We start from the raw sequence: 17,961 nt of genomic DNA on the forward strand, positions 1-17,961 counted from the left end.
CCAGCTGATGAAAGCTCCTTTTGAGCCACTGGATTCCTGCCATCTTAAGTACCGTATTTTTCGGACCATAAGACGCACTTTTTTCCCCCAAAAATTTAGGAGGAAAATGGGGGGTGCGTCTTATAGTCCGAAGGTAGCGATTCCGGATCGCCCTCCCCCCGAGTTCGGGATCGCCCTCCCCTACTCACGTCAGCGATGTTCCCTGGTGGTCTAGTGACGTCGGGGCAGGAAAGAGCCCCCTCTTTCCTGCCCAGCGCGCTGCTCTCCGTCCTCCGGTATGCTCCCTGACGGTCTCGGCGAGATTCAAAATGGCCACTGAGACTCTCGGCGGCCATTTTGAATATCGCCGAGACCGTCAGGCAGCATACAGGAGGACGGAGGAGGACGGAGAGCAGCGCGCTGGGCAGGAAAGAGGGGGCTCTTTCCTGCCCCGACGTCACTAGACCACCAGGGAACATCGCTGACGTGAGTAGGGGAGGGCGATCCCGAACTCGGACAAGACGCACCGGAGCACCTAGGTTTTAGAGGAGGGAAAAAGGAAAAAAAATTTTTTTCCTATTTCCCTCCTCTAAAACCTAGGTGCGTCTTATGGTCCGGTGCGTCTTATAGTCCGAAAAATACGGTACTTGACCTGGACTTTCATTTTCTTTGTGGCTGTTACTTCAGCTTGTAGAGTCAGTGAGATTCAGGCCTTATACTAGGTTTCATCACAACAGGGTTAGTTCTTCGCATGCACCCTAAGTTCCTGCCTAAGGTGGTGTTAGAATTCCCTATGAACCAGTCGATTGTCTTGCCAACATCCTTGCCCCGATCTCATGTCCATCCTGGCGAGAGTGCCTTGCACACCATGGACTGCAAGCAAGCATTAGCCTATTACTTGACACGGACTAAGCCCACAGACTGTCTTATGTATGTATTTATTTATTTATTTAATACATTTATATCCTGCCTATCCAAACATCTAGGCAAGGTCCACCCAACCTTTTGTTTCTTTTGATCCCGACAGGATGTGGTTCGCCATCCGGAAATGCACAATCTCCACTTGACTGGCAGGTTGCATTTCTTTCGCTTACGCATAGGCTTGGCTGACCCTGTAGGGTCATGTCAAAGCTAACAATGTCCGAGCCATGGCCGCGTCAGTAGCCCACTTGTGGTCAGTCTCCATTGAAGAAACTTGCAAGGCTGCAATGTGGTCTTCTGTCAACACATTCATATCTCATTACTGCCTTGAACAGGACACAACGCGACAGCTGGTTTGGACAGACAGTTCTGCAGAATTTGTTTGGGGTCTAAAAGCCATCTCTACCCTTCTAGGCACATTTTATTCCTTTCCCAGGCTGCACTCTCTCTCAGTGTGTATAGTTTCAGGTTGATCTGTGTTCTGTCCTCTCCATTACAAGGTCCAGTTTACCTATGGTTGTTGTTTTCGGTGAGCCTGGTAGCTAGGGATTCCCCACTTGTGAAATTTATAGGCCTACAAGATACTTATCTGTGGCAGGTATTCTCCGAGGCAGCCTAAGTGCCCCAGGTGACGTGTGTAACTGATAGCATTCTGTATTATGCGCTTATTTAGGCTGCCCATGTTTACTCCCTCTTTGTAGTTAACAGTTAGGTTCTACTTTATAGAATAGTGCCTAGTGCACTTTTGTGCCAAAGTAGAAATTAAAGATGCCTTTGGTGTACCTAACTGGTGCGTAGCTCTAAGCACAAGCTTATAGAATTGCCTCAAATATGTCTATATTAAAAATTTATATATATATATATACACACACACACACACACACACACGTTTAATTATTTATTTTTGTATTTAAAATCTGTGCTGGTGATTTTTGCATTGCAAAATGTTTCAATTTTTGTTTACGTAGCACCCTTTACTGAGCAATCTTTATATCATTACATAGAAAGTGACAGAGACTGAAGATGACAGCGACAGTGACAGTGATGATGATGAGGATGATGTTCACGTCACCATTGGAGATATTAAAACTGGAGCACCACAATATGGGTAAAGACATGATGTTATCTTTGAATATTAAAACAGGGCATTTTGATGCAGTAAACATAGCCTATCAAATATAAGCTTTTATGTTTCATGGATCTGTTGCGTCCTGTTGGAGTTTTATTGTAGTCCTCCCTCTCCACCCCCCCCCCCCCCACCCCCCCAGTTTACTTTTTTATTTTTGATTAAAGGCCATTTACCATTAGTGGTCACAGTCCCTTGTTTGTTTAATGGAAATCTTTCCTCAGTTAAATTTTCAGCCTATTTTTGCTGCATTTATAATAAGCAGTGATGTGGCCCCATAATTTTTATTCTTTACATTAGTAAACATATATCATGGACCTATTGTGATAAATACAACCAGCCCTTCAGATCCTGTTGTGTGCTGGGAAGAGTAGGCAAGGAATGTGTCCATAGCTGCAGATTACATATATGTTTCACAACTGTGCCAAAATAAGATACATGTAGTATTTGTGGTACAATAAAAATATGTGTTTCATTTGCTATCAAAAAGAATTTTTGTATGCTTTGAAAAAAAAAAACATCTCAGCATGTGTCTGATACCTACCTGCATGGGATTCTAGTAAGGATCATCTTTAGAGCATTGCAAAACAAAGGAATGTTTTGAAATCTGTTTATATACTTAAGTATATACTTAGTACATTAGTATGCTACTTTTGTCATTTTATCAAAACGTAAACGAGAATCATCCCAATATATCTAAACATAGAATGAGTAGTTTTGGAGAGGCCTTAAAAATTACTTTGGAAGGCGGAAATTAATGGACAGGAATCAGTACCATAATATTGTCAGCGTAAATAAACAGAGTATCCTGTTTTTTCTAAGTTGTAACTAACACAGTAGATGATGATGATGGCAGATAAAGACCTGTATGGTCCATCAAGTCTGCCCGAGTAGATAAGCTCATTTCATAAAGTTATTAGGTGATACAACATATGTATACCTGATCCTGGTCCATTCTATTTTCAGTAGAGGTCTACACGACACTGTTCTTGTTCTAAAACTTCTGAGGTTGTCATCAGAGCCCCTGAAAAGCTGCAGTCCAGCCCATTCATATCTGTCCAGCCACGATCAGGGCACAGACCATAGAACTCTGCCTAGCGCTGACTTTGCTTCCCATATACCTCTGTGGCCACCTAGTTTCCGCTAAGCTTCTTTAGATTGATTCCTTCTAAACAGGATTCCTGTGTTTATCCCATGCATTTTTGAATTCCGTTATGGTTTTCATCTCTACCACCTGCCACAGAAGGGCATTCCAAGTATTGTTCACTTCTGTCTTGCCTCTGCAACAGAAGTAACCTTCTGGAGATCTCCTGGCCTCGAGTAAATTTTTACTCTCCCAGGCAGAATTCCAGGCAAAAAAAACTCTGGCTACTAAATAAGTATTAGACATGATAAATGTTTATTCAAATTGTCAAAGAAGCCAATCAGGAATTATTGAAATAGTAACAAATAAACTCCCAATACAGTATAATATGTAGCAAATAAAACAGAGTTTTCCCTGGGAGCTGTTAATATGTCCACCTGCTAGTGTAGGCACATTGAGGCTCGCCATCCTCAGTTCTGTTTCCTCTTAAATACTTTCTTCTTCCTTTCTTCATTATCTTAATTATACCCTTCCTACCTAATGAATATGCATCTTTCCAGAATATTCGGTTTCCTGTTATGAATCATCCATCAAATTCTATCATTTTATTTCCTTTTATTATATTGGCAGTTAGGGCCTCTCATGCATATAAGCATAAGTTTTCATTTAATATAGGGTGACCTATGTCCTTGGTATGCACAGTCATCATACTAGCTCCTCTACCCTCTTGCTAGGGCTATAGTTTTACCCACACCCTCTTACATCTCCTTCTGATTGTTTATTTGGATACAGCAGGCGTCCTTAGTCATAGGAGTCTCTGACTTTTAGTTGGTGACCAGCAACTTATCACAAGCTAGCACAGACCAAAATGGCAAACTACAAATTTCTACAGCCTTAGAAAGGTATTTTTCAGAAAAAGCACATTTATAATTCTCTTGCAACTCTTAAATCTGCTCCCAGCTCAAGAAAAGAAAACTAGCAATATTAGAAATATGTATGGTTTGCACCTTTTCATGGCCTTTATGATATACAGTAGCCACCACCCTCTCAGTGAAAAAAAGTACTTCTTGACATTATTCCTGAGTTGGCCTCCCTTCAACCTCAGTTCATGTTCTCTAGTTCTACCACCTTCCCAATTCTGGAAGAGGTTTGTTTGAGGATTAATACTTTTCAAATATTTGAACATCTGTATCATAGCACCCCTGTTCCTCCTTTCCTCCTGGGTATGCATGTTCAGGTCATCAAGTTTCTCGTACATCTTGGTACGCAAACCACATACTGTTTTCATCATTTTTCTTTCAACCGCTTCCAGCCTTTTTACACCTTTAGCAAGATACGACCTCCAAAACTGAGCACAATACTCCAAGTGAGGCCTCACCAACAACCTGTGGAGGGGCATTAACACTGTGCCTGCCATCCAAGAGAATGGATAAATACATTGAAGAGAATAGGCAAGAGCGGACAGCCTTAGGGTACACCGCAAGGTATCTTCCAAGCCCTTGGTACAACATCATTCCTCTTTACTCTGTAAGTTCTAGTTAGGAATCCACAAAACCAATCCAAAACAAATCCAGTGATACCGATTCAATTCAAGACTCTTAAAGGTCTATCTTGATCAACGATGTCGAAAGCTAAAGAGAGGTCAAATTGCATTATTAGAACTTTGTTTTTACCCTTTCTCAAATTAACTTTGATTTTGTCTATGAAGGATCCTACCGCTGTCTCCGTACTATGATTGGAACAAAACCCAGATTGCAAACTGTATAGAATATTGTAATAATCCAATCATTGTGACAGTTGACCTGCTACCACCCCTCCATGATCTTGACAAACAGAGGAATGAAAGCAATTGGTTGATTTAATTTACAGGTGATGAAAGAGATTCTATTGAATCTTTTACAATAGATGTTAATATAATCTCCTTCATAATAATAGGCAATATGCCTTCTGAAAGAAGAGCATTAATCTATTCCATCAGTAGCACTTTAAATTCAGTGGGGTTAGCTTCATCAGATATGGTGGACAAATATCAAGCAAACATTAACATGAAGCATAGTTAGAAAACAAATGATCCAGTTTAGACCATTGAATAGGTGCAAATGCAGACCAAATTCTATCAACAGGTACTGATTTGTTCAAATTTAAGAAACTAACTTAGTGAGTTCTCTACTTTGTGAAAAATGAGCTCTTATCAGATTAATTTTATTTTCAAAATAATCTGCTAATTGATTAGCACTAGGTATTATATGCTAGTATAGTCAGATCTTGATTTGCTTTTAATTGAGAGAAGAGAGAAAATAATTTCTTGAGACCAGAATAGATCACATGCTCAAAAGTTCCAGCATCTGATTTGCAGGTCCAGCAACAATTATTTAACTCATGTTCCCAATAATGTTCGATAGTCCTAGAGCAATGTGATCTATTGAACTTAAACATCTTGCAGAATTGTGAGCCAGCATGTGGAATAGATTCCAATTTAACCACTCTCTGCTCCAGTATCCAGTCTAAGTCCAGGAGATGACGCCCACAGTTTTGCAAAGCATGGCATAGTTGAATCCAGCAGTAGCCTTGCGACAAGAAAAGATTGTCTAGATAACCTGCTGCTGCCATTGCCCCCATACAACTGACTTCTTATATACAGTGGGGGAAATAAGTATTTGATCCCTTGCTGATTTTGTAAGTTTGCCCACTGACAAAGACATGAGCAGCCCATAATTGAAGGGTAGGTTATTGGTAACAGTGAGAGATAGCACATCACAAATTAAATCCGGAAAATCACATTGTGGAAAGTATATGAATTTATTTGCATTCTGCAGAGGGAAATAAGTATTTAATCCCTCTGGCAAACAAGACCTAATACTTGGTGGCAAAACCCTTGTTGGCAAGCACAGCGGTCAGACGTCTTCTGTAGTTGATGATGAGGTTTGCACACATGTCAGGAGGAATTTTGGTCCACTCCTCTTTGCAGATCATCTCTAAATCATTAAGAGTTCTGGGCTGTCGCTTGGCAACTCGCAGCTTCAGCTCCCTCCATAAGTTTTCAATGGGATTAAGGTCTGGTGACTGGCTAGGCCACTCCATGACCCTAATGTGCTTCTTCCTGAGCCACTCCTTTGTTGCCTTGGCTGTATGTTTTGGGTCATTGTCGTGCTGGAAGACCCAGCCACGACCCATTTTTAAGGCCCTGGCGGAGGGAAGGAGGTTGTCACTCAGAATTGTACGGTACATGGCCCCATCCATTCTCCCATTGATGCGGTGAAGTAGTCCTGTGCCCTTAGCAGAGAAACACCCCCAAAACATAACATTTCCACCTCCATGCTTGACAGTGGGGACGGTGTTCTTTGGGTCATAGGCAGCATTTCTCTTCCTCCAAACACGGCGAGTTGAGTTCATGCCAAAGAGCTCAATTTTTGTCTCATCTGACCACAGCACCTTCTCCCAATCACTCTCGGCATCATCCAGGTGTTCACTGGCAAACTTCAGACGGGCCGTCACATGTGCCTTCCGGAGCAGGGGGACCTTGCGGGCACTGCAGGATTGCAATCCGTTATGTCGTAATGTGTTACCAATGGTTTTCGTGGTGACAGTGGTCCAAGCTGCCTTGAGATCATTGACAAGTTCCCCCCTTGTAGTTGTAGGCTGATTTCTAACCTTCCTCATGATCAAGGATACCCCACGAGGTGAGATTTTGCGTGGAGCCCCAGATCTTTGTCGATTGACAGTCATTTTGTACTTCTTCCATTTTCTTACTATGGCACCAACAGTTGTCTCCTTCTCGCCCAGCGTCTTACTGATGGTTTTGTAGCCCATTCCAGCCTTGTGCAGGTGTATGATCTTGTCCCTGACATCCTTAGACAGCTCCTTGCTCTTGGCCATTTTGTAGAGGTTAGAGTCTGACTGATTCACTGAGTCTGTGGACAGGTGTCTTTCATACAGGTGACCATTGCCGACAGCTGTCTGTCATGCAGGTAACGAGTTGATTTGGAGCATCTACCTGGTCTGTAGGGGCCAGATCTCTTACTGGTTGGTGGGGGATCAAATACTTATTTCCCTCTGCAGAATGCAAATAAATTCATATACTTTCCACAATGTGATTTTCCGGATTTAATTTGTGATGTGCTATCTCTCACTGTTACCAATAACCTACCCTTCAATTATGGGCTGCTCATGTCTTTGTCAGTGGGCAAACTTACAAAATCAGCAAGGGATCAAATACTTATTTCCCCCACTGTATATACTAGTTAAAAAAGGCCCGTTTATGACGCAAATGAAACAGGCGCTAGCAAGGTTTTCCTCGGAGTGTGTATGTTTGTGAGAGTGTGTGTGAGAGTGACTGTGTGAGAGAGAGTGAATGTGCGAGTGTGTGTGTGTGACAGAGAGAGAGTGAGGCTGGGTGCGAGTGTGTGTGTGAGAATGAGAGTGTGTGCCATGGGCCCCCCTCCCTCCTTCCCTTCCCTCCCTCCCCACACGTCAGCACCCAAACAACTTTAGACCACCAGAGTTGTGAGGTTTTCTTCAAAAGTCCTCGCAGCACAGAACCTCTTCTCACATACACCTGGCTGCGCCGCAACTGCAACATTCTCGTTGAAAATGCACACAACCGGGTCTGCAATGTCTCTGTTACCCATGCTTGTGTTCAGAAGAGTTCGACGCTCCAGTCCGCCACCGCCGAAACCACTTCAGATGACTATCCCGAATAGTAAGGAAATCACTTTTGCTCCATCCAAAGAATTCCTCGCTTTCCCCGCCTCAGATATGAAGTCGCCAGGACCCTACAGTTACCACTGTGTCCGAGCTGGATCGCGCGCTCGTATGTGCACAGTTGATGTCTCATGCCTCAGTCGGCTCTTGTGACCATCAGCAATCCTCCCCCTCCTCGGAAGCCCCCTCCTACATTTCCCACAGCTGAACTGTGGGCTGTGCTCAAATCCCGCGACAGCTGATCCTGTGAGTATTGCCGGGCTCGTCCTCTTCCCTTCTCTGTCTCATTAGCTTTCTGTTTCCTCGCTTTCCGGCCGCTCTTGCCGGATTCTTCTGCTTTTTGTTTTCCTTTTCAGTGAAGTTTAGGGGGTGAGCGGCAGCGGCGGCTACCTGGGGGGGCGTGGTGTTGCGGCAGGGGGCGGGGCCTTGTCCTGCTGTCGTGCAGTTGGTCAGTGCTGCGGGTGATGTACCCAGAACTACGTGTCGTCAATTGAGGAGATGGAGCCTTACAGAGCGCACGAATGCTTCAAGGCTTGAAGGCTTCACTTTCTTGGCTTCAGAACGTTGGAGGTGCGTTTTATTATATAGGATACTTTTTAAATGTTGTATTTTCTCCTCCTTTCACACTTCTGTCTTTAGTTATTACACATTTGGATTACTGTAATTCTCTCTATGCTGGCTTGCCTCTATCTTCTTTGAAACGCTTACAACTAGTTCAGTCTACTGCTGGCCGTGTGCTCCATAGGTCAACACCATTCTATCATGCTACTCCTTTATTGCGTGCTGAATACTGGCTTCCACTTGTCTCGCACATTCAGTTCAATTACTCACACTTGTTTTTAAATCACAACTACCTAATGCACCTGATTATCTGTCTCATCTATTAATCCCTTTGTACCTCCTCGGTCCCTTCATTCCATGAATGCTGGTTTACTTCAGATTCCACCCTCATCTAGACTTGACATTTCTCGCGCCATCGCCATAAGTTACTCGGGTCCAAAACTTTGGAACTCTATTCCTGCCTATATTAGATGCGAGACATCTTTTACTAAATTTAAAACTACCATTAAAACCTACCTTTTCTCTTTGATATATTCTCTCCCTTCTTGATTGTTTGTGTGCCTGAATGTATGTGTCCTTCCCTCCCCTGGCACAGCATGATTATAATTAGTATTCTGTTAACCACTCAGAAGCCAGTTTCTAGAGTGGTGGTATATCAAATATTTGTAAATAAGTAAAAATAATTATACAGATGATAAATGAGATTCTTCCAATAAAAAAATTGTTTTCAAAAAAAGAATAAATGAAAACAATTGTCTAACATACTAAAGAAATCTAATCACTGCCTCTCAGGACCCGATGCACAAAGCATACCTTACCAGCAATGTTCTTTTTGGACCAGTTCCAGCCGGTTTAGCGAGCACGTTATTCTGTGGGAGATGCACAAAGGGGCTCTTGAGCTGTTTTATGTCCGCAGTGGCTGCCAACGGGAATCGCATGCAAAGGAGCTGATTAGTATTTAGATAATCATTCCGTGGGATTCACAGCTGTTTATGAGCGATAGAAAGAAAGGACCCATCTACCTTTTGCAGGAGAAATTGGAGGTCTGGAGCAGCCGTAGGATGATGGCAGCGGCAGCTTCTCGGAGCAGTCGTGGCTATTAGGCAGATTTTTATTCCACTTTTTTGCTTACTCCTTGACAGCAGACTTCTGCAGGGTTTATCAGCATGTTCATCAATCATCTGCTGCCAATGAGGGGTGCCTTCATCCAGCATGATCGCTGCCGACGAGCTGCCCTCCCGCAGCTGGATGCAGGCAGCCTCATCGGGCACCATGGGCTGAACAGTTTAGGATTATAAATCATGTTGGGATGTTGTTGGCATTTTCCAGTCCTTCTAGTTTTCACAGGCCTGGGTGGGAGGGATTCCTGGCACTTTCCTATACCCTGCATCCAAGTGGAAACTGCTGTGTCCTGTTCCCTCCCAAACCGCCCCCTCCCTTCCTTTGCAAAGATGGCTTGTGAAAGAAAATCCAACCCGCAGCTCCAGGCATTCTTCACTGGGGAGAAGGGTAGGGAAGAAACACAGAAAATGGAGAAAAGCAACGGAGCGCCAAGGCTGGCAACAACCTCCCCCCCCCCCCCCCCCCCCCCCCGGGCACATCCCAGCCATCGGGAACAATAAGCAGAAGGAAAGGGCAAGCCATGCACCTCCGGCGTTTGCTCCCACATCACCTGGCAAAGATTACTTGTACACACGGGTTTCATACATGGACATATAAGCTTGTTGCGTGTATGAAAGCCTTGTGAACTGAAATGTCCTGGGCATTCGCAGAGCAGGCACGCTTGCCAATTAGCTGCTCTGCACGTGCCCTGGGGCTTTCCCTACCCGAGCTGCATGGCAAAAGTCTGTGTAGCTCATTTGCTTGTGAATAGTTTTGAGAATCTTCCACTATTTCCACCTCGGTAATTTTTGCCAAAGTTGAAATAGCGGGTGGTTCCAGGGACTTTTGTGCATCTGGCCCTCAGTCCTCAATTTAGGAGAGACCACAAAAATTCTGGAGGAAATCAATAAAAACAAAATAATACAGCAACAGTTGTCGTGCATGAAAACATTAACACCCTCTATTTTTTTTTGTTTTGTTTTGTTACATTTGTACCCCGCGCTTTCCCACTCATGGCAGGCTCTATGCGGCGGGCAATGGAGGGTTAAGTGACTTGCCCAGAGTCACAAGGAGCTGCCTGTGCCGGGAATCGAACTTAGTTCCTCAGTTCCCCAGGACCAAAGTCCACCACCCTAACTCATAGGGTTAGGGTGGTGGACATATTAAGTCCTCCACATATTAAGTCGGTGATCTACAGTTACCTAGCTAGTGAAACCAATTTATAAAGATAAGTTATCAAGAAAAGCTAACAATTTTTGGGGATCATAAAAAATATATCGGCTATTAATTTTTACCATACATTTCACAGGAAATCTCAAAATGAATACACCATCATTCTGGATAACTACTACACAGGGCCAGGAATTGCCTATTCCACTGGTTCTCAAACCTGGTCTTGGAGGCGCCCCAGCCAGTCAGATTTTCATGATATTCGCAATGAATATTCATGAGAGAGATTTGTATGCAATAGAGGCACTGCATGCAAATCTCTCTCATGAATATTCATTGTGGATATCCTAAAACCCTGGATGGCTAGGATGCCTCCAGAACCAGATTTAGGAACCACTGGCCTATGCCATTCCAGGGTCTGCTTGCATACATCGAGAAGACTAAGTAATTTTTTTTCTCACAAACAATTCATCTGTATGTTGAAAAAGCCAATTCAAAACATACTTTTAATCAGTTTCAGATACAAAAGAAACAAGTAGAGTCATGCAATCTTCCATATTATTTAATAGAAATTTCTATGAAATCTGTTACATTTAAACTATCAGGTGATACAGCTGGCAACCCATCCCCCAATGGCTGATCTATAACTTGCTGCTTCTTATAAAGCGAGTAATATATCTTAATCATTGGTGGAACAGATTTCCAAAAGGATTTTTTAAATATTTCCAACAGATACTTCTTTAAAACATTTCTAGATGTCATAGGGGCCACTTAAAGAAAAATTTAAACTTTCAAAATTATACTTCCTTAAATTATTCTCCAATTGTTCATATTTGTGGATGTAAACTAACACAGTCTTGAAAAAATTTACTTTGTACTCCTTATAGTTCAACTTTTTTTTTTTTCCTAAATCATCAATCTTAGATGAATTTCTCTTAGGATCAGCCTATAGCCCAGTCACCTTAGTAACATAGTAGATGAAACACAACTTTTAATACACCCTCAATTTGTTCAACTTTGTCTCGAGGACAAGCAGGCATGATATTCACACATGTGGGTGGCATCATCTATGGAGCTTGGTGTGGACAGTGCCATGGTGCACTGTAACTTTAATATTTTGAGGCATTCTCCCCACTGCACATGTGCAGGAAACTTCCCATCCAGCGCTTGAGCATAGGACCAGCAGTCAAGAATTTTCTGTGGAGAGGTTGGTTTTCTAATCTCTTCTTAGTACGTCAAACTTTCTATTTTGGTGCCCTTCCTTTATGGGATATTTTTTCTTTGTTGATTTTTTTCAGATTATTTCTCTGTCTCTTTTTTTTTTTTTTTCACCTTTCAGGCCTCTGAAGCCCTTCTTTTGGCCGGTAATCATTGATTATTTCTGGGTGCAGAACTACTCGAGGTCCCCGAGCTATTGAGCCTTTTGACCTTTAAAAAGTGTACTCGATGAAATAGGACCATTTCAGGCACAGACTCCCATAATTGTGCTCTGCGTGGGTCTGGAGCACTGGAACATTCAGTGTAGCCTCTGTCTGCGCATGCAGATGAGGACACTTGAAGCCCACAGTATCCAGGGTGAAAAACGTTTTAGTTCTGCATCAGCAGGGGATTCGCACTGGATATGGAATCTGCGTTTGCATTGACATCAGGTGCACCGACACAACATCGAGAACGTCTGACATCAGACTCGGTACCACATCTGCATAAGGTCCTTCTCGTCGGTGCTGCGTGCATCAAGGGACCTAGAGCGTGAAAAATCTTAGAAGCATCACCATTGTTCTCTCTTCAGGCACTCTACCAACATCTCCCCTGCATTGATATCCTTGATGTGCAAGAAGTGTCGATGCCACACTGACCACTTTCCTCCTCTACAACTTATTTCTTATCGTGTTCGTGGTCCTCAAGATCTCCTACACCTGCACAAGCTATAACTCAGGCTGCCTCCACAGTGCTGCATTAATCAGCACAGCCATTTATTCTACAGGAGAAAATCCGGGCTATGTTCAAAGAGAAGCTCTCAGGGCTATTGCATGCACAGTCTATTCAGGCATACAGGGTGCTCGTGCCAACCTCAGCTCAGCCCGTAGATACATCGGAGAGCCAGTCTCAGTAGAAGTCCTGCACACCGGCTCGGCATCAACCGTCATGGGCACCACAAACCTGAACAACACATGCGTCAATGTCTGCAGAGGAACTTTCTCCAGCCTCAGAGATGCATCTGCCACGATATAGTAGCAAAATGACAGCAAATAAAGACTTGAACGATCCATCTAGTCTGCCCAACAAGATAAACTCATTTTACATGGTATGTGATACTTTATATGTGTACCCGAGTTAGATTTGTCCCTTCCTTTTTCAGGGCACAGACCGTAAATGTTTGCCCAGCACTGTTCCTGTACTAAAAGTTTTGAAACTAACATCGAAACCCCTTAAAATTTACACTCCAGCTCATCCATATCTATTCAGCCACGATCAGGGCGCACACCGTAGAAGTCCGCCCAGCATTGGTTTTACTCGCCAATTATCAGCGTTGCCACCCAAACTCTGCTAAGATTCCGTAGATCCATTCCTTCTAAACAGGATTCCTTTGTGTTTATCCCACGCATGTTTGAATTCTATTACCATTTTTATCACCACCTCCTGCGGGAGGGCATTGCACGTATCTACCACCCTTTCCATGAAAAAATACTTCCAGACATTACTCTTGAGTCTGCCCCCCTTCAACCTCAATTCATGTCCTCTAGTTATACCACCTTCCCATCTCCGGAAAAGGTTCGTTTGCAGATTAATACCTTTCAAATATTTGAATGTCTGTATCATGTCTCCCCTGTTTCTCCTTTCCTCTAAGGTATACATGTTCAGGTTGGCAAGTCTCTCCTCGTACGGTTTGCAACGCAAATCCCATACCTTTTTTGTAGCTTTTCTTTGCACCACTTTCAATCTTTTTACATCTTTAGCAAGATACAACCTCCAAAACTGAACACAATACTCCAAGTGGGACCTTATCACCAATTTGTAGAGGGGCATCAACACCTCCTTTCCATATCATCATGCTGATCAATCCATAGACTGGTGGGTTGTGTCCATCTACCAGCAGGTGGAGATAGAGAGCAATCCTTTTGCCTCCCTATATGTGGTCATGTGCTGCCGGAAACTCCTCAGTATGTTCTCTATCTCAGCAGGTGGTGGTCACACACAGCAGCAGCTCTGGCTAGGCCTCCAAGCCTAATTTTTAGGTTTTGTTGAGTGCCTGGGGTTGAGGGCTCTTCTTGAGCAAGTGCAAACCTGGTGGCGCCAGGTCCCTCCTTTTCTCCCCCCTCCCGCTGGCTTCGTTAAAAAAAAAAAAATTTTGGACGTCCTTAAGGGCGTTTATTTCGACGTTTATTTAAACGTTTATTGCAGCTACTCACTGGGACACCAGGTCGTTACAGCTCGGAGCGAGAAGCAGGTAATTTTTACCTTTTTATAGCGAGCAGGGGGTTCCCCGATTGATCTCCACGTGGCCTATGGCGTCGGAGGGCGAGGGCGCGAAGAATCGCTCCCCGGACCGCGTGTGCGCTTCTAGCGGGGATGCGGGGGTTTTAAAGTCTGATTCGCCCTTGTTGGGTGTCAGTTTGGAGGCCGGTCAGTGTCCCGGGTCTTCCTCAGGCGCGGCGGTTTTTCCCACCATAAACGCCCATCCCCCGCTGCTCGCCTCCGCCATCTTGGCCGGCCACTCTGCTCGGACGGCTTCTTCTTGTGCCGCCCTTGAGCTGGGAGACGTTCATGCCATGGCCGCCCTTGATTTGGGCGACGGCAAAAAAGCGGCTAAAGTTAAGCGCCGTTCTTCCCGCGCGGCTCCTTCGCGGAGTGTCGCGCCGGACGCCATCTTGGATGCGCAGCATGTTGCTCCCCCGCTCTTGCGATCGCCGGTTGAGGGTGCGTCTAGGGCTGTGGCCCAGGCTGCTGAAATACACAGTCTGGGGGGTTTCTCCCCCGAGTTTATTTTGCTGCTGCATCAGGCCTTCCTTATGCAAAACGCTGCCCCTTCTCCCTTGTCCGATAACGGGGTTGAGGCCCCCGGAAGTAAACGCCCTCGGGTGGATGCCCAGGCCTTAGAGGACGCTGTTTCCTCTGATGTAGATGAGGGCAGTGTATCTGAGTTCTCCCAACGGTCCTTTGGGGATTCCTTGGAGGAGACAGATTCCCGCTCGGATGGAGCGGATGACCCCTCTGCAGCGCGGATCTTTCGCTCAGAGGATTTGCCCAACCTGTTAGTGCAGGCCATGAGCATTTTGAAGATTTCCTCTCCAGAGGACGTCTCTCCCTCAGCCCCTGTTGGCTCCGCCATTATGCTGGGGACGAAGCGCCCGCCTAGAACCTTCCACGTGCATAATGCCATGCACACCTTAATTTCGGCTCAATGGGATGTCCCGGAAGCGAGCCTCAAAGTGGCTAGGGCTATGTCCCGCCTCTATCCTTTGCCTGAAAGTGAACGGGAGGCCTTTCTTTGGCCTACCGTGGATTCTTTAATCACTGCGGTGACTAAGAAAACGGCGTTGCCGGTGGAAGGTGGCACGGCACTAAAGGACGCCCAAGACAGAAGATTGGAAGCGGCTTTAAGGTCGTCCTTCGAGGCGGCTGCCTTAAGTTTGCAGGCCTCAGTTTGCGGCTCCTATGTGGCCAGGGCGTGCCTGACGATGGTGCAGCGGGCTTCCCCCTCGGATCCTTCCTTGAGGGCTGATTGGCCGGCCCTGGAATCGGGCTTGGCTTATTTGGCAGACTTACTGTATGATGTCTTGAGAGCCTCGGCTAAAGGTATGGCTCAGACAGTCTCTGCGCGGCGCTGGCTTTGGCTGAAACATTGGTCTGCGGACCACGCCTCTAAGTCCCGCCTGGCTAAGTTGCCTTTTAAAGGCAAGCTGCTCTTTGGGGTCGAGCTGGACAAAATCGTGACCGATCTCGGCACGTCTAAGGGCAAGAGGTTACCAGAGGTCAGGGCTCGGGCCAGTGCTCGCCCCGGTATCTCCAGAGGACGGTTTCAGGAAGCCCGTCGTTACCGCCCGGGCAAGTCGGGCTCCTCTGCCCCCTCTTCCTTCAAAAGGAACTTCTCCCCCAAGCAGCATTCCTTTCGCAGAGACCGCCGTCCCGGAGGTGCGCCCTCCGGTCCTCCCCCAGGGTCTCGTACCCAATGACGGGGCCCTGGTCCATGGCCCAGTGCAGATTGGAGGACGCCTGTCCTCGTTTCTGGGCGAGTGGACCAGGGTAACTTCAGACGCTTGGGTTCTGGAAGTCATCAGAGACGGCTACAAGTTAGAGTTCTGCCGACCCTTAAGAGACGGGTTTGTACTCTCTCCCTGCAAGTCTCCGGTCAAAGCTGTGGCAGTGCAGCAGACCTTGGACAACCTGATACGCCTGGGTGCGGTCGTTCCGGTGCCAGAAAATCAGATTGGCAAGGGACGTTACTCCATTTACTTTGTGGTACCAAAGAAAGGAGGTTCTGTCCGGCCTATCCTCGACCTCAAAGGGGTCAATTGGGCCTTGAAAGTGCGGCACTTTCGCATGGAGACTCTCCGCTCTGTTATAGCGGCAGTGAAGGCAGGGGAGTTCTTGGCTTCCTTGGACATCAAGGAAGCGTACCTGCATATTCCCATCTGGCCTCCTCATCAACGCTTTCTGCGTTTTGCAGTCCTGGGCTGACACTTCCAGTTCAGAGCCCTCCCTTTCAGGTTGGCTACTGCTCCGCGGACCTTCTCCAAAGTAATGGTGGTCATCGCGGCCTTCCTGTGAAAGGAAGGAGTACAAGTCCATCCTTATCTGGACGACTGGTTGATCCGAGCCCCCTCTTATGCAGAGTGCGGCAAAGCTGTGGACCGGGTGATTGCTCTTTTGAGCTCCCTGGGGTGGATCATCAACTGGGAGAAGAGCCAGCTGCGCCCGACTCAGTCCCTGGAGTATCTGGGAGTTCGATTCGACACCCAAGTGGGCAGAGTGTTCCTGCCGGACAATCGGATTGTCAAACTTCAGGCTCAGGTGGACCAGTTCCTAGTAGCCTCTCCTCTTCGGGCTTGGGACTATGTGCAGCTGTTGGGCTCTATGACGGCCACGATGGAAGTAGTGCCCTGGGCCAGGGCTCATATGAGACCACTACAACACTCTCTGCTGCAGCGCTGGACTCCGATGTCGGAGGATTATGCTGTGCGCCGTCCCTTGGACCCAGCAGTGCGCAAGGCGCTGAGCTGGTGGCTGCAGACAGACAAGTTGTCTGCAGGAATGCCTCTGGTGACCCCGGAGTGGATTGTCGTCACGACGGACGCCTCTTTGTCATGCTGGGGAGCCCACTGCTTGGGAAGGACAGCGCAGGGGCTCTGGTCTCCTGCAGAGGTAAAGTGGTCTATCAACCTCCTGGAACTCAGAGCCATTCGGTTGGCGCTTTTGGAGTTCATCCCGGTACTGGCGTTGAAGCCAGTACGGGTCCTGTCGGACAATGCCACGGCTGTGGCCTATGTCAACCGCCAGGGAGGTACCAAGAGCGCCCCTCTAGCCAAGGAGGCCATGAATCTATGCCAGTGGGCGGAAGCGAACCTGGAACAGCTGTCAGCGGCCCACATTGCCGGAGTCATGAATGTCAAGGCGGACTTTCTCAGTCGCCATACCTTGGATCCCGGAGAGTGGCAGCTATCTGCTCAGGCGTTCTTGGACATCATGAAGCGCTGGGGCCAGCCGAGCCTAGATCTGATGGCGTCATCGGCCAATTGCCAAGTGCCGCGCTTTTTCAGCAGAGGACGGGACCCTCGATCCCTGGGAGTAGATGCTCTTCTCCAACAGTGGCCGACACAGGAGCTTCTCTATGTGTTCCCGCCCTGGCCCATGTTGGGCAGGGTGCTAGACCGGGTGGCAAAGCATCCGGGCCAGATAATCCTGGTGGGTCCGGACTGGCCCAGACGTCCCTGGTATGCGGACTTGATCAGGCTCTCAGTGGACGATCCTCTGCGGCTGCCAGTGGAGCAGGGCCTGTTGCATCAGGGTCCCGTGGTGATGGAGGATCCCTCCCCCTTTGGTCTTACGGCCTGGCTATTGAGCGGCAGCGTCTGAGAAAGAAGGGCTTCTCAGACAAGGTCATCGCCACTATGCTGAGAGCGAGGAAGCGCTCTACTTCTACTGCTTACGCCAGGGTTTGGCGTACCTTTGCAGCGTGGTGTGAAGCAGGCTCACTTTCTCCCTTCACTGCTCCAATTTCTTCAGTGTTGGCATTCCTGCAAGAAGGTCTGGAGAAAGGCCTGTCGCTCAGTTCCCTTAAAGTCCAGGTAGCGGCTCTGGCTTGCTTCAGGGGCCGCCT

At 46.6% G+C, this 17,961-nt stretch overlaps 1 protein-coding gene across 9 annotated transcripts in view; it reads left to right on the top strand.

Moving 5' to 3' along the window:
* The window catches only part of FIP1L1 (factor interacting with PAPOLA and CPSF1), a 337,219-nt gene that overhangs the window by 77,561 nt on the left and 241,697 nt on the right, over window positions 1-17,961 (top strand). For all 9 annotated transcript variants that reach the window (XM_030191378.1, XM_030191380.1, XM_030191381.1 and 6 more), the window contains exon 4: window positions 1,905-2,008. In XM_030191378.1, coding sequence (XP_030047238.1) covers window positions 1,905-2,008 — 104 coding nt within the window. The remainder of the gene's footprint in view (window positions 1-1,904; window positions 2,009-17,961) is intronic.

This window comes from Microcaecilia unicolor, chromosome 2 (assembly GCF_901765095.1).
Source record: "Microcaecilia unicolor chromosome 2, aMicUni1.1, whole genome shotgun sequence".
Lineage (NCBI taxonomy): Eukaryota > Metazoa > Chordata > Amphibia > Gymnophiona > Siphonopidae > Microcaecilia > Microcaecilia unicolor.